The 16,219-nt window shown below is 39.4% G+C and overlaps 1 protein-coding gene across 2 annotated transcripts in view; it reads left to right on the top strand.

Moving 5' to 3' along the window:
• LOC140199504 (uncharacterized) overlaps window positions 1-16,219 on the top strand; it is a 288,437-nt gene that overhangs the window by 166,454 nt on the left and 105,764 nt on the right. For both annotated transcript variants that reach the window (XM_072261701.1, XM_072261702.1), the window contains exons 15-18: window positions 1,334-1,378; window positions 4,032-4,085; window positions 6,918-6,962; window positions 7,833-7,886. In XM_072261701.1, the coding sequence (XP_072117802.1) occupies window positions 1,334-1,378; window positions 4,032-4,085; window positions 6,918-6,962; window positions 7,833-7,886 (198 nt within the window). The remainder of the gene's footprint in view (window positions 1-1,333; window positions 1,379-4,031; window positions 4,086-6,917; window positions 6,963-7,832; window positions 7,887-16,219) is intronic.

Here is a 16,219-nt window from a genome sequence, read left to right on the forward strand (position 1 = left end):
AACACCACTGGTCTTACGAATGAGTTTGTTGATTCTGTTGGTGTCTGCTACCCTCGGCCTGCTGCCCCAGTACACAACAGCAAACATGATAGCATGAATGTATGGCTGACAGATTTGCCTAAAATCCCTTTCCCATCCACTTTAGCAGTTACTAATGAATGTACTAAATTATTAAGGAAGAATTTTAGGCAAACCTATTAGACATTTGTGGATGGGCACCTGAGGGCATAATCCTTAAAGCCATACTTATTGAACTTTGAATAAAGTTTTGAAGTACTAATTTGCAACTATTAAGCACCAAAGAAAAATAACAAAACTTTAAACCGAATTGTGCCAAACAATAGTTCAGCATTTCTCTATTAATTTTTTGTAGCCTGGGGAAAATGCACATGCAGGACAACAAATACTTTTTTGAGCCTTTAATTCATTTTTTAGATGTTTTAATGCAGAAAGAGGGTATCAAAATAAAAATAACAAAATGAATTTTAAAAAAACACAGTTCCTGCCGTTACAATTTCTGCTTAATTTCTGTCCACACCCTTGTTACATATGCATAGTAGCAATTCTAAAAAAACAATGCAAACAACTTTAGAATCCCACCAGCCCTGTACCTTATACACAACATCAAAAATGTGCATAAATACATCTCACCTTAACTAAATTTGGTGCACATGTGCTTAACTTCCAAACACATCCAGGATGGACCTTGAAACGAGTTCTCCTCACTCACGCTACATGAACAGAGATTAACACATTCACATTACTCCGTTACGTTCATACTTGGTCACGAAACATTAAAGAACAACAAAAATAAACTTTTATAAGAACTTTTATGGTATATTGCCTTGTAGTTAAATTACTAGAAAGACTAGATTACAAGGTTGATAAGCAACTTTGCGCAACCAGCTACTCAATGCCGATACTTTCCTCGTGAAAATATTTCCTCATCATACGATTAGCACTCAACGTCATTCTAGAACATTGTTACGCTTCTTTCTAGTCCACACGTGCATTATGACATCACCATTTTCTCTTAAAAGCATAGGCAGCTATTTTAGTATTTCCAGGGTGAATACATAAGTGCACTTTGTCAATAAAAACTTGTATTCAACTGTCAACTGGTTATATTACTGCAGCTTACATTGACACCCACTATTTTCATCTTGTGATCAAAAAGTTATTAATGGAGATGTATTTGGTTCTAGTTTTAAATGCAAATGTTGCACTTTCCATTCAATTGCCTCATTATGGAAATCTAGCTCATGGTTGTGTTTATATCAATAGCTGTTTAACAAGTAATGTTGTGTGATCCTCTTTTCTACACCTGCTCTAGGGTGACCATGGTTCTGTCGGTGCAATTGGAACTCCAGGGTCTTTGGTAAGTGGTCTGCTGGGAATTGCCCACGAAAATAAAACCATCTGATTAAACCTAAACATGTTTTATAAAGTTGAGGACTGGGCTAAATGAATTGAAAAGAAACATTGTCATCTTAATTATAAATTGTAAAATTAACAATGGATCAGAATGAATCAATGCAATTAAAAATGAAATGGTTTTTGGTACACAGGACACCAGGAATGAATACAGATTGTGGTTTAAAAAAAAAAAAACAGCATTTAAAACAAATGTTATGAAAATAATGAGACATAAAATGGAAGTAACAAAAGAGGTTAACAAAATCAAGGAGGTGTCATGAGGGGAGGATTTCCAAAGACACCTTTCAAAATAGTGCTATACCCTATCTGTTTATCACAGTATAATGGGATAGAAGAGGCAGAAGTTAATGGGGATTGGTATAAATAATTCACATCATTATTTAAGACAGAAGTAAATCTTTCTTTCATAAATGTTAGAATATTCTAACAAATAAAAATGTATTGAGAAGCTATATCAGTAAAGAAAGTCTTAGTACTCCTTGTGCAGGATGGCCTAAAACCTCATTTGCGGGTTGAGTCCGTGGTGAGGAAGGCAAATGCAATTTTGGCATTCATTTCAAGAGGACTTGCATATAAAAGCAAGGATGTGACGTTTAAACTTTATAAAGCACTGTTGAGACCTCACTTGGAGTATTATTAGCTGTTTTGGGCCGTTTATCTTAGAAAGGATGTGCTGAAACTGTAGAGCGTTCATATGAGCTTCATGAAAATAGTTCCAGGTTTGAACAACTTGTCATATGAAGAGCGTTTGATGGCTTTGGGCCTTGTATTCACTGGAATACAGAAGAATGAGTGGTGATCTCATTGAAGCTGATTAAATGGTGAAAGGCCTTGATAGAGTGGATGTGGAGAGGATGTTTCCTATGGTGGGAGGGTCTAAGACCAGAGGGGACAGCCTCAGAATAGAGGGGTGTCATCTTAGAACTGAGATGGGGAGGAATTTCTTTAGCCAGAGAGTGGCGAATCTGTGGAATTCATTGCCACAAGCAGCCATGGAGGCCAAGTCTGTAAGTATATTTAAGACAGGTTGATAAGTGGTCAGGGCATGAAGGAAATCGGGGAGAAAGCAGGAGATTAGGGCTGAGAGGAAAATGGATCCGCCATGATGAAATGGCAGAGCAAAATGGCCTAATTTTACTCCTATGTCTTATGGTCTAGTTAGTAACCAATAATTAATAAATCTCTAAACATAATTTATTTAGCTCATTTCACTGATCTTCATAACAATAAATTTTCTGCTTGAAATTAAATAGTAGAATATCCTAATTTATTTAAAATATTGTTTTAAATGTTCATTATTGTGAGAATATAGCATCTTCAAGTATGGTATATTTTCAGTAATCTAATAGTTGTACATTTTAAGTGTGCATTTGGGTAAATGTATTTATTGACATGCAGTAGTTTCTGAAGCTTTATAACGTCTAACTACAACCTAATGGGAAACCTTGTCCAAGATGTGATAACAAAGAGATTTGTATGAACTATTTGAAGTAGACTTCCACTGCTAAATCAATTTGTGCTGAGTAAAAATTAGTTCACTGGAAAAAAAATGTTAACTTTAATAGAATGGACGGATAAAATAACTGATGAATATGGTAAGCAGTAATTTATTCAGAAATTTTCAATATTTTTTTAACAGTAGAAATAGTGTAAGGAAAATCAAAGACAATTCTCCAGAGTTCTTGCTCATTTTATGTTGCATGTCAGGTTAATCACCCCCTCCCCCCCACCTGACCCATCCACCCCCATCAGGAATTTGATTCTAGATAGTGAATGCCAACTGAAATGCATATAAACAGCTGTGAAGCTGGAAATGCAGCTGCAAGTAAAGAAAGGCACTCTCATTAGAAGTCAACTGGCAGAGGACAGCAGCCAGAATCAGCTTGTCCCACGGGCAAGTGTTGTAAACTCGGCCAGCTCCATGATGGACACCAGCCTCCCTCGCGTCAAGGACACCTTTGAAAGTTGATGCCTGCAGAAAGGTGGCATCCATCATTAAGGACCCGCTTCACCCCGGACATGCCCACTTCTCATTGCTTCCATCAGGGAGGAGGTACCCGGGGGGGGGGGGGGAGGTGAGGGAGAGAGAGGGAGAAAAACACACTTTGGGAATAGCTTCTCTTCCTCTGCCATTTGATTTCCAAATAGACAATGGAACAACCCATGAACACCACCGCACTATTTCTGCTCTCTTTTTGCAATACTTATTTACTTTATTTTCTATATTATATATAATATATATGTGGTTTTATTATGTATTGCACTGTATGGCTGCCACAAAACAGCAAATGTCATGACATATGTCAGTGATATTGAACCTGATTCTGATTCTACTGACACTACCCTGTCCTCTAGCTGGTGATGAACTTCTCTAACATGGCTGTAGTAATATAGGGGATTCAATGTGTTTACATCCGTATTTGATAGGATCAAGTTTTGAATAAACCAAACCCAGCTGAAAACTGAGTTGAACACAATGGTGGGCTGGGGGGCCGGGGGGAAGGTGTTTTATTTTTGCAAGCCTTTGTTATTTTGTTGATAAATAGATATTTAATTATCGTACAGGCAATATTTTAAACACTTTTTTTAAACAGGGTCCTCGGGGCCTTCCAGGCGAAAGAGGGCGACCAGGTCCTCAAGGTTCTCCTGTGAGTATAACACTGAGTCAATTCCTTTACTTTAATCACTGGAATTGCTTTTCTACTTCTGCTGTCAATTTAAATTTATTATCGAATGAAGTTGATTCCCTTAGTTTGTCCTTGAGCAATTTATGCTTCAACATTTCACTGATGAAACAGGTCAATGATTGTATAAAGTAGTAACTGTGGAGACAGTAGGAAAGAGTGCATGGGATCAGAAAATATCCTACTGGATGAAAGCCAGGATTTGTTTTGATGACCTCAAGTTCAAAGTAAAGACATGTCACCTTGAAATTCATTTTCTTGCAGACATTCACAGATAGAAAGAAACACAATAGAATCAATGAAGAACTACACACCAACAAAAATGGACAAACAACCAAAGTGCAGAAGATAAACTGCAAATCCTAAAAACTAGCAATAAACAAATAATATTGAGAATATGAGCTGTAGAATCCTTGAAAGTCAATCCATAGGTTGTGGAAGTTTCTTGCTACTAAACATTGGAAGTTGCAGGTAAAGGATGCAGTGAGGGTGTTACAAAGAGGTCACTGAATAACACTCAGAAGAATCAGAATTTGTCACTGTGGGTCACAGGGGAGGGATAGAATTAGACTTAATAGGAAATTCAACTAGTGCAGAGGCAGGATGAAATCTGATTGAGAGGAGTAGCCATGCCATGGAACAACTGAACATACAAGTCAAATGGACGTTATCCCTTCCCTATTATTTGCTGTGTAATTGATACTTTAAAAAAGGCATCCCACCACATTACCAGTGACAACTCACCACTATTCAGTTTTACTCTATAAATACCACAGACATTCTGAAGTATGAGATACACAGCCCTAACTAATATTGTGTTGTTATCCCACAAGATGCCTTGAATCTTTCCCACACCTAAAAAGTTAAAAAAACAATGGAACATCTTGCAGTTATCTGGTGTAGGTTTGATGAAAGTTCCATGCAAAGTCCAGAAGCACAATCAGGACTTCCCATGATTCTCTGCACAAGATTGCATGCACATTTGGTGAACCCTGAATGTATTATTGCCAGAAGAGTCTACTTCAGCTGAGGAAAATCAACTAACGCAGCAAAAGCTGTTGTTAGTGATATTACACATTTTTGGGACTTCAGATGCTTTCTATATTTAATTCCTATATTTCTGGAATGTATCTCCTTCATCATTTAAGAGAAGAGCATTTAAAATATTTCCAAAGAAAAATCCATTGAGTAAATTTAATGAACAAGTAAAAATAATCAATTGTGAAATTCAGCAGAGATGCCTAAAAATAATGGGGAATATTGCAGGGTCGCAAGCACTATGACTGCTGTTTTAATTGCTTTACCTGTTATAATTTGTATCTACCTAAAGATATTTTTGACTTTTATCATCATCTGTTCAGCCTTTCCTGAGTTATTTCATGGCCAACAATTTGGCAGGTATTGCTTCCCCATGTCTCCCAATCGCATTATGTTTGTTCAATTAGTGGACCTGATCCAATAGTTAGAGTGGAAATCCCTCACAAGCTGCTGAGCTCTAGCCAGAAAAGTTAATTCAGACGACTTTCCTGTCAGCATCTATCTTCTCAGCACCTGCTCTGAAGTTAATGCTTTAGCCTGGTTCTCCACAGAATACTTTAAATTATTCCCTTAATCTTAATCATTGAAGTGCTCATATCACAAAGATCTACAGTTTTGCAAATAGTGACATGAGCAAGACCTTCTGTGTTCACTTTCTGATTCACAGCAAATAAGCTTTTCAATTGGGTCCTTCAGATCTATTAATCTCATCCTTCCAAAACGTGAATCCTCCTCTCTCTCTGTTTCAGACAGAAACCTTTCTTTTAAAGATTTATCCAAACAATGAAAGGAATTATCGAAAGCTCAGAGCTTTTAGCATTTGTCAGGGATTATGCTGTCTACTTGATCAGATAGGCTGTAAATCTGGCTTCCATAAGCAAATGTGAAGCCAGTGTACATAAACACTTAACTTCATAATCATTTCCCGACACGTTTATATAGAAATAATTTTTATCAGGCATTTTGACTAAATGTGAGGCTAAACTATATAGCATGCATTCACCTTTAATGCAATACAAAGCCAAATCATTAGTAATTTTTTTTTCCTCACAAGCTAGTGGATCTGCCTTGGCATTACATATAGGAGGACAAGATCAAATGTTAGAGAGGAAATACTTACGAAAGGACACAGATATAATTTAGATCTCAGCCTGAAGAAATATACTCAAAAGCTAATATTTGTAGCTTTCTTTTAAAGAAATAAAGTAAAAACTGCTAGAAGCTAAATACCAAGTGTTATTAAATACAGCTGTGCATGCTGAATAACTGCAGAACCTAAATTCGGCTGACAGCACCATTACCCTGAGTGAGCTGAGGATTCACTGGGCAAGACTGAGATTCCAAAAAACTCCTCAAAGAAAGTATCAAAAGATGCAGAAGTTACTTCATCAGATATATGTAATTATGTTATTGTGAGCAATATTTTTAGTAAGTTATATTTCACTCTATCCCTTACTTTGCACATTCCAAATTTCTCTGGGGTGGCGGGGGTTAGTTGTGGGAAGCAAATGAAAAGTGAATCAATATCTACATTGAAGTGTGGCGATCCTCAGGGCAAAATGAATGAATCACTTCATTAATATGAAGTTTAAATATTTCAAATGAAGAAGAAAATTTACAAATACCTGGCAAACTGAAAATTAATTTGCAGAGACAGGAAGCGCGTGCACAGAGGCATAAGAATAGATACATAGAAAACATATAAACAGATGATGGATAAATTCCTCTTTCTGAAGTGTTTTCTTTTGTTGTCCACAGGGTGCTCGTGGTGCTATTGGTGCGCCTGGTTTGACAGGTGCCCCGGTAAGTGATACTTTATATTGATTGCGCCATTGCTGGTATTGTCTCCATTTGCGATGGTTTCTCCATATTACTTCCAAGTTTCTGGTTTACCCAGGGAAGGCTAAAACAAAAGGGCTATTGGTCACCTCATCTATATCATGTCCCTTTTTGCACAGCAAGTTGCTCATCTGGATACAATTTGCTTGCAAATCGCATTTAAGGTGAAATAGAGGAAAGAAGAATCATACTTTATATATTGGTAATGCATCTGTTATAGATGATGGGTCAAATACCACAACTAGAACTCTTCCATAATTTTTTTGAACTCCCGATGTCAAAGCAAGCCAGATGGTTTAATAGCGTGTACACCTACTGCATGTTCATTAGACTTGTTATTGATTTGCTGAAGTACCTAGGGCTGTTTGCCATTTTCTGTACTAGGTTTCAATTCTCAAAATAGTTGCTAGCAAACAAACAACCTTGTGTATTTTAAAATATTTTTATTTCTACCCTTTCCTGGTTTGGTGCTATGAGGAATCAAGTAAATATTAGTTAGTGAACAAATTGATCCATTGGTAACTTGTGTTTTTCCCACCACAATTCATTGTAGAATTATTTGAGTTGGCTCTCCGTTTTATGATTGTAATTAAAGGTATCATTTCCAAACTTTAAGTGAATTTCGGAAAGGGTTCCTTTAATTACAATCACAAAGTGGAAATACATTAATGCATAATACTCCTTGATTGCCGGAAAATTAAGCATGTAGTACTGAGAGCACCTACATAGCTCTCCTCAAGCTACTGAAAGGAGACTTAGGAACTCACAAACTTTCATTGAATCTTCTAGTCTGATATATTTTGCAGTAATGTATAATTATGTTTGCTTTTATAGGGTACTATTGGGATAATGGGTGCTCCAGGTTTCCCAGGACAGCCTGGTGCCAAGGTTAGTATAAGTATCTATTCCTAACTCTCTTTATTTAAGCAGTACAGTGCATTCACCGTTCAAATCTCCCCAGTTTTCACATATTATCTTTCATTCCAAGTAACTCCAAGGATGATGCTCCTGAATTATAAACTTCTGCAAAGATGTCCAATTGATGGAAAAACCTTAACACGCCATGCTTTTGCCATCACTTGTGCGTTTGCTGAGAAATACATTGCTTAATAATCTTAATTTCCAATCATTATTGCTGTGAATTTCTGTTAAAAGTGTATCTTTTTAAATGATGTTCAAAATTTGGTACCAAGATTGTGAATCCATCAGAGTATAAAGTTTTCTGCAAAAATAATTTTTTGACAGAGAGATGAATGGAATGATGATCTAATTCAAGGATTACATGGTAGAATTTGTTACAGAGAAAATAACTCTCTTGACTGACTTGCTTTGTTTTCTATGCCAGATAATTTATGTGAATTTTCATTTAAAATTTTTTTTTTACTGAAGTTTAACTTGAGAAACCTCTGTTATTCCTAGTTATTCAGCTTGGCTTCATTAGTAACACTTTTGCCTCCATTGCGTCAGCTGGCTGTGGATTCAAACCTTGTTTCACAAACTGTCCATGTCGTGCATTCTCTATTGATAGATATGCCTTTTTTTTCAAATGAGATCCTATTTGAAAAGATGATGGTGACAAGAAGAAAACAGCTATGTAATGTACTTGTTTTGGCTCCATGTGTCCAATTTGCATTCTTTCGGGTTCAGGGTGATGTCCTTTCATTCTAATTCTGTCAGTTGTTGAATGTCTATTTGGATGAATGTAGGCGTGCAGAGTCTGCCACAGCTGGGGAAGGAGGTGTTTGACAGGGCAGTGGAGTTGGAGGGTAGGACAACTTCTGCCATTTTGCTTGGCTTCCACCTGCTCCAAAGAAATTTCTCTGTGCTCTCATTCATAACTTTCATGATTGAGGTGTATGATCTAGTGACCATAATCTGCTATGGTTCAATGTAAGAGTGACCTTGAGGATTGTGAGACATTGGCTTTCTCAAAAGGATAGGTTGCTGCATTGCAAGACTAGCTTGTTGTTAATGAGAAAGCACACCCCTTGAAGATGGTATTTCTTCTCCAGTTTGTACTTCCATACAGAAGTGCAATATCATCTTCTTGGAGATACTCATCTCCTGTCTTTTCCCTCAGTCATCACCCTCCCCATCCTTCCCCACCTCACTCTCCTCTGCCCTGTTCTTCATCCCTGAGGAAAAACCCCTGGAAAAGATGTAACTTCCCAAGCTACAGCAGATTATTATGAAAAAATGTTAACCAAACAGTCTTATCTTAGTTTATGTTCCCTTAACCCAGCATGGGAGTGCAACAGAATCAAAGATGAGATTGTTTAGTTAACATTTTTACAGAATCAGTCATAGTGGCAATGTGTTTTGTGTTAGGCTGCTTACTCTCAGTGCAGAAGCCTTCAATTGCCTTGGACGACTTTCTGGACTAGCTCAGGGACAAGAGGATCTATGTTGGGCAGGAACTTATTTCTTTGTATATGAGACAGAATTGAATGTCTTAAGTGCATTAAAGGCCACAGGCAGAGTGATTATACTGATTGTGAATATTGTCATCCTGAGAGGGGACATGGGAGCTTTGCTCATGGAACCATTCCTTCTCAGAGCTCTGGGAATCCCTGTAATATGTTGAAGGACAGTCATTGGGCTGGAGCGGTACCCATAAGCCATTGGTATCTAGAGTCAAAGGTTACAGCAAAATGAGGTTTCTCTGCTTTCTTCAGTCAGTGGAGCCTTCTGATTCTGCTGAAATAGTTGAGGTGTTTGTCAGCAGGTGTTGCAGAGTGGCTGAGTTTACAAGTGAGCTAATAGAGTTACTGTCCTGCACCAGATTATTCCTGTGCCATGTTCTAGAAACTTCCATGCTCCTTGATATTTGCAGGCAGGCTTATCAGTTCACGAGGAAGTTCATTGTGCATGCCCCTGACCTACCTTCTATTGAATGTAGCAGAGCTATTGACTTTGAAGGACCTAGAACTCTGCTGGCAATCCATTCCCACCCAGTGACCACAGCATGATGAACCTGATTTTAAACTGTTTTCTAAATTCTATGCACCTTTCTTCCTATTGTATGATGGAAGGCCTGTCGCTAGCCACAAGTTCTTTCAAACACATGCTGGAGACTTCATCTTCATGCATTTGATAAATAACTTCTCTCTGATATTTTGGAGTCCCTAGCAGCCTGGAATGAAGAAGGCACAATAACCATGCCATAGACTGTTGGGTGGGATCTGGGGGCTGGATACTAGTAAGCAATACAGAATGTAGGTAGTAATTGTGGGTGGAAGGGGAATGTATGATGTGACAGCACCACCAGGTTTGGGTGCAGTTATTACCCCTCAACCATCAGGCTCTTGAACCAGAGGGGATAGCTTCACTCAACTTCATTTGTCCCATCACTACGCTGCTCCCACAACCTATGGACACACTTTCAAGATCCTTTCATTTTATGTTCGCTATATATTGCTTATTTATTATTATTTTGTTTTCTTTTTGTATTTGCACAGTTTGTTGTCTTTGGTATGTGGGATGCTTGTCCATTTGTGCAGATTGTCATTCATTCCAGTCTGTTTCTTTGCATTTACGGTGTATGCTCACAAGAAAATGAATCTCAGGGTAGTATATGGTGAAATGTATGTACTTTGATAATAAATTTAGTTTAATTTTTGTGAAGGCAGATTAGGTCAGAGAACATCTTCATATTGTATGATGTAAGGCCTGTCGCTAGCCGCAAGTTCTTTCATCAGGGCACACTATCCATCAGGGGTCCTTGTTGATGCTGATTTTGCAACAGGTTGTACTGGGAAATGTGTGCTTGAATGTCTCACGATACATTTGTCCATTGTGTCTGCACTAGTTGATTTGCAGTTGTTGTACCTCACTTGTGAGATGTGTATGTGAAGCTCTGGATGATGCCTAATGTGTTATGATGTTGGACAACTGATAGTCTGGTTTGACAGACATCACTGTGGGTTAGTGCTGGTGTGTACTGAGGAGCCTGGTAGGTCAGTTGATTGGAGGGAGCTTTAGAAGATGAATTCATTGACTTTAACCACAGCTGAGGTCATGGAACATCTGTGACAATGCATCCTTGAGCTGGCCCTTCTGGCAACTTCCTCCACGGTCATCTTCTGCCACAACATGTAATCTGCTGAGGGAACTCAGTGGATTGAGCAACATTTGTGGGTGGAATGGAATTTTTAACGTTTCAAGTTGAAACCCTGCGTCAGAACCGTGGGTGGAGTGGTGAGACAGCCAGCGTATACAGGAGTGGGGGAAATGGTGAGAAAATATTCCTTGGAACGTCAGAGAAAGCAGGATCTCCCAGTGGCCACACATTTTAATTCCACGTCCCATTCCCATTCTGATATGTCTGTCCACGGCCTCCTCTACTGTCAAGATGAAGCCACACTCAGGTTGGAGGAACGACCCCTTATATTCCATCTGGGTAGCCTCCAACCTGATGGCATGAACATTGACTTCTCTAACTTCCATTAATGCCCCACCTCCCCCTCGTACCCCATCCGTTATTGCCCATCCTCTGGGCTCCCCCCCCCACCTTCTTTCTCCCTAGGCCTCCCGTCCCATGATCCTCTCATATCCCTTTTGCCAATCAACTGTCCAGCTCTTGTCTCCATCCCTCCCCATCCTGTCTTCTATCATTTTGGATCTCCCCCTCCCCCTCCCACTTTCAAATCTCTTACTAGCTCTTCTTTCAGTTAGTCCTGATGAAGGGTCTCGGCCCAAAACGTTGACTGTACCTCTTCCTAGAGATGCTGCCTGGCCTGCTGCGTTCACCAGCAACTTTTATGTGTGTTGTTTGAAATTCCGGCATCTGCAGATTTCCCCGTGTTTGCAAGTTTATTGTCATCTGCCTGTACATATCCAACCCAACGAAATGATGGTCTCCAGACCATGGTGCATCCTCAAAACATATATCACAACAGTGCACAAACCAAAATGTTACTATAAATAATTTAATAAAATAATTCAAAATGCATGTGGTATGCATCACGGGTAAACAGTATACTGTACAGTAAACAGGTCGCTGTCTTAGTGATGAGACCTCAGTGGTGGCAAGGGTACCACTGGTCTGACAGTCTGAGGGAAGAAACTGTTACCCAGTCTGGCAGTGCTAGTCCTGTTGCTTCTGTGCTTCCTGACAGTAGTGGGCCTGGTCCTGGTCTCCATGTGAACTAGTTTGACTTGTTTAATCAATGGTCTGTATGCAGGGATTAGCAAAATGGATGTGTAGTCTGAGTATTGGAGTTGAAGGCTGGGGGTGCAGGGGTAACCTTGTAGTCTCCACAAACTTTGGTATGAACCAGGTCTAATATATTCTTCCCAGGTTGCAAAGGTGACACGCTGGTAGAATTTTGACAGGACTGTTTTTAAGTTGGCGTGACTGAAGTCATCAGCAACAATAAAAATGCCATCAGGGGGAGTGGGGAGGAGATGTAAATGGCAATAGTCACAATGGTAGTAAACTCCTTCAGTAAGTAGAAGGGCTTGCACTTCACCATTCGAAAACTATCTGCTGTGACCAGTGGGCCATTACTACTAAGGCTCTCACAAACCAGTTCTTATTGATGTAGACACATAGACCTCTACCGGGGATCTTGCTGGAGGTTGCAGCATTTCTGTCCACCTAAAAGGAGATGAAGCCTTCTAGCTGGATGGTTGAGTCTGGAATGGTGTCCTGGAGCCACATCTTTATCAGGATGAGTGTGCAGCAGCCCCTCATCTCCTGCTGGCGCAGGTAATACAGTTTGTTCTCCAGCGGTGGAATTTTAGCAAGTAGAATTATTGGGAGAGTGGGTCTGCAGGGAACTCGAATACCAGTGCACTTAACTGTGCTTCTGCACTCGAGCACACTGCTTCCCTGAGTAGCTGTAGTAGAGTATGGCGAGGAGTAAAGGCCCACTAGCCATGTTAGTCTGTAGCTGTGCAGCTCCTTCGTTATTCTGCTCGTTAGTGAGTTAGATTTGCAGACACATCCACAGATGGGGATGTACGGGATTGCCCCTTACTCTGCGTATACATCTCAATACATGCATGCCCGTGTGTGCAGCAGAACATTTTGACAACCTTTACAAAAAGGGAGTATGATGTTATTACTGGAGCCAAGTTAGATAGGTTTGACATATTGAATGGGGTAAATTTGAATTCAGCAAATTTGTAATTGCTGGATAAATCCCCTGGCTGGGCATTGAATTGTGGAAGCTCTACCCAAGAGGACTGAAAACTTGTCAACATGTAGCACTTGATTCTCAGATCTATAGGCTCACTTGTGTGCTTTAAGGACTCATGTTGTTGGTTTTGCACACTGGTGTTTGTCAGTCCTTCTGTAGCTTTTCATAAATTCTATCGTATTTCATTTTCATCCTGTAAATGCCTGCAAGAGAAGTAAATGAATCATTACAGGATAGTCAGTTTCATTTTGGTGATGTTCACGGTTAATTGCTATTTAACCATGAATACAGCCAAACGAAACAGTGTTCCTCTGGGGTTAAGGGGCAAAACTCAGTATCAACAGCTATACACAACACAAAGCCCATATAGCACATATAAGGAAGCAGTAAGTATACAGAAACACAAAATATATAACCTAGCCCAAGTCCCTGACTCCATGAATGCTCTCAGCAAAAGCAAGCCTGCAGCAGTCTGCAGGAGAAGGCAATACAGCTCGTCTTCCACTGAATGGATACGGGGGGGGGGGAGGGGGCAGCAGTGATGCACCACGCTGCCTCTGGCCCCTCTCCTGGGTGGCTGCAAATGGGCGACACCATGACTTGAGGCCAAATCAGAGCTACAACAGAAACCGTGCAGCTGTCCCGTCAATAAACTAGTGAACTGGACTTGCACAATCCGCATTAGCAATGTCCAACAGGTTCTTGTAATCACAGAGAAATGACTAAGGCAATCACCTGCTGTTAGACTGCACACAACCTTTGTGCACTGACTCTGATGCCTCTCTGTATCAGGCAGCAACAGGGTCTGTACCAAGTCCAGCCCCTCCACCAAAGAGCAACTCACTGAGAGGGTAGACCTGCAGTACCTGAAGTTCTTAATGCCCAGTGGGGTCTTGCAATGGTTAAAAAAAAAACATTTTAAAAAAGACAACAGCTTTGGATGGCCCCCATAGAGGCCTCTGCTTCTGAGCTGTCGCCATCTTATCAGATTTATGTGCTATTGGAAAATATTCTGAAGAACAATATAACCGATCATTTAAGATGGTGCAGCTCCTGAGGAACTTATAATAAGGACTTTAATGAAAACCTACTGAGTATTTGACAACGAGGTGGGGGTTGATGAGAACAGTGCATTTGTGAAATCTATGTGGATTTTAAGAAGGCTCTTGTAAAAAGTTTAAGTGGCAGATGGGTCAAAACGTAAAGACATCTGGGATCCAAGGGAGACTGACAAATTGGAATCAGACTTGGTCTAGTGGCAGGAACAAAAGTGCAATAGGTGACAGGTAATCATGTAACTGGAAGGCTGTTACCAATAGGATTTAATATTGCTCAATAAGCAATTCCTTAGTTTCGTAATACATGGTAATTATTTAAATTAATAGCAAATATAATATATGCAGATGATACAAAATTAACTCTGCGGTTGTCAGTGAGAAGAAAAACTTCAGACTGCAGGGAGGTTTAGATGACCTGGTGTTGTGACTGTGAACTAAGTCACTGGAGACACTAAAGCTGGTAAATATAAAGGTTCTTTTCTGCAGAATCAGTTTCTCCCCTCCCCACAAAACAGTAATATTTTATACAATTTAAGCACAAAGACAATATAATCAATTAACAACAGTTTCAAATGCTATAAATGTTGCCTTCATAACATCGACATGCAGAATTACATGTTTAGAATGGGAGCGCATTCCAATCCATAGAACAACTTTGAACAGTCAAATACTTGTGGCTGTTCTAAGGGGTTTTAGGCACATACCAGACATCCAAAATCAAAAAAGAAATACTTTTGTTACAGGGTGAGTTTCTGGAATGTACAAACAGCCAGTCATAGAACAGGCATGTTCAGAACTGTATTAAATGGTGTGGCAGAGGTATATCATTAACAAAGTGTTACCACAAAAGATGCTATTTATTGCCTTTCCTGGTCTCATAATGAGGATTTCAATGAGGGCCAATCATTCATCCATTGTCTTCCCCTGTGCTGTTGCAATGACTCAGAATCAAAATGTTTCCCTCTCCTCGCCCACCCAATGACTGGTTTTAATGGCCTTTACATATTTGTAAAAGTTAAAACAGTGAACAGTTTTTTTTGGAAAACTGGTTAACTACTGCCTGATGTATATAATTTCATAACTCTGGAATATCCTGTAATGTCTGGTTAGTTGGGCAGAAAAGTGTAAGATAAAGCATTTGGGAAAGTGCAATAATTGTTAAAATACCTTGGAGGAACTCCATGAGGTGCACTTCCACAGATTTTTGAGGGCCAATAAATGTTTTAAAATGCACAAAGGATGCTTTAATTCTTTGATCAAGGCCTATCAGAAGAGATGTTATGACAGAACTAGCTGCTGTTCAGGTAAGAAACAGTTGTGTTGGAGAAGATGCAGAGAAGATCCATGACTCTTGCCAGAATGGAAAATTGCAACTGTGAGAAAAGGTTAGATCTGATAGGTATATTTTCTTTGGAAAAGAAGAAACTTAATGGAGACTTGACTTGGAGAGATGAAATAGTGCAAACCTATTTCCTTTAGAGGCGGGGTCAAACAGCAGTGTTTTTAGATGGGTACAAAACATCTTAGGATAATAGGGTACCTCAAAGAGTAGCAGGAGTCTAGTAATCGATGTCAGAAAGGTCTATAGAGTCAGAAACTTTCATCACATTTATGCAGTACTTGAAAATTTATAGTATCAAGGGCTGGGGAGAAATTGTGGAAATGTAGGGTTATGCCATGTGGCTCTTTCTACCAGGTACATACATCATGGGTTGAGTGGCTATAAACTTCTCTTGAATCTAAGATCTCTGTGAAACAGGTTGTGTGTATTCCCTTCATTGGTGTGAAAAAGCCCAAACTTACTGCAAACGTAACCCATGCTTTCCAGCACTACAGACATAAAGACAACAAACAATGACCCATGACACCCATTTATTTGGGCATTTTTCCAGTAGCCTGTATGGAATCCTACTGTGTATACATTGATTGTATTTTTCTTCATAACATTTTATAACTGAATTCTTAACAAATCCCTGAGAAATGTGAAAAGGTTATTGAATATACATGAGAACTGAATGCA

This window comes from Mobula birostris, chromosome 6 (assembly GCF_030028105.1).
Source record: "Mobula birostris isolate sMobBir1 chromosome 6, sMobBir1.hap1, whole genome shotgun sequence".
Classification (NCBI taxonomy): domain Eukaryota; kingdom Metazoa; phylum Chordata; class Chondrichthyes; order Myliobatiformes; family Myliobatidae; genus Mobula; species Mobula birostris.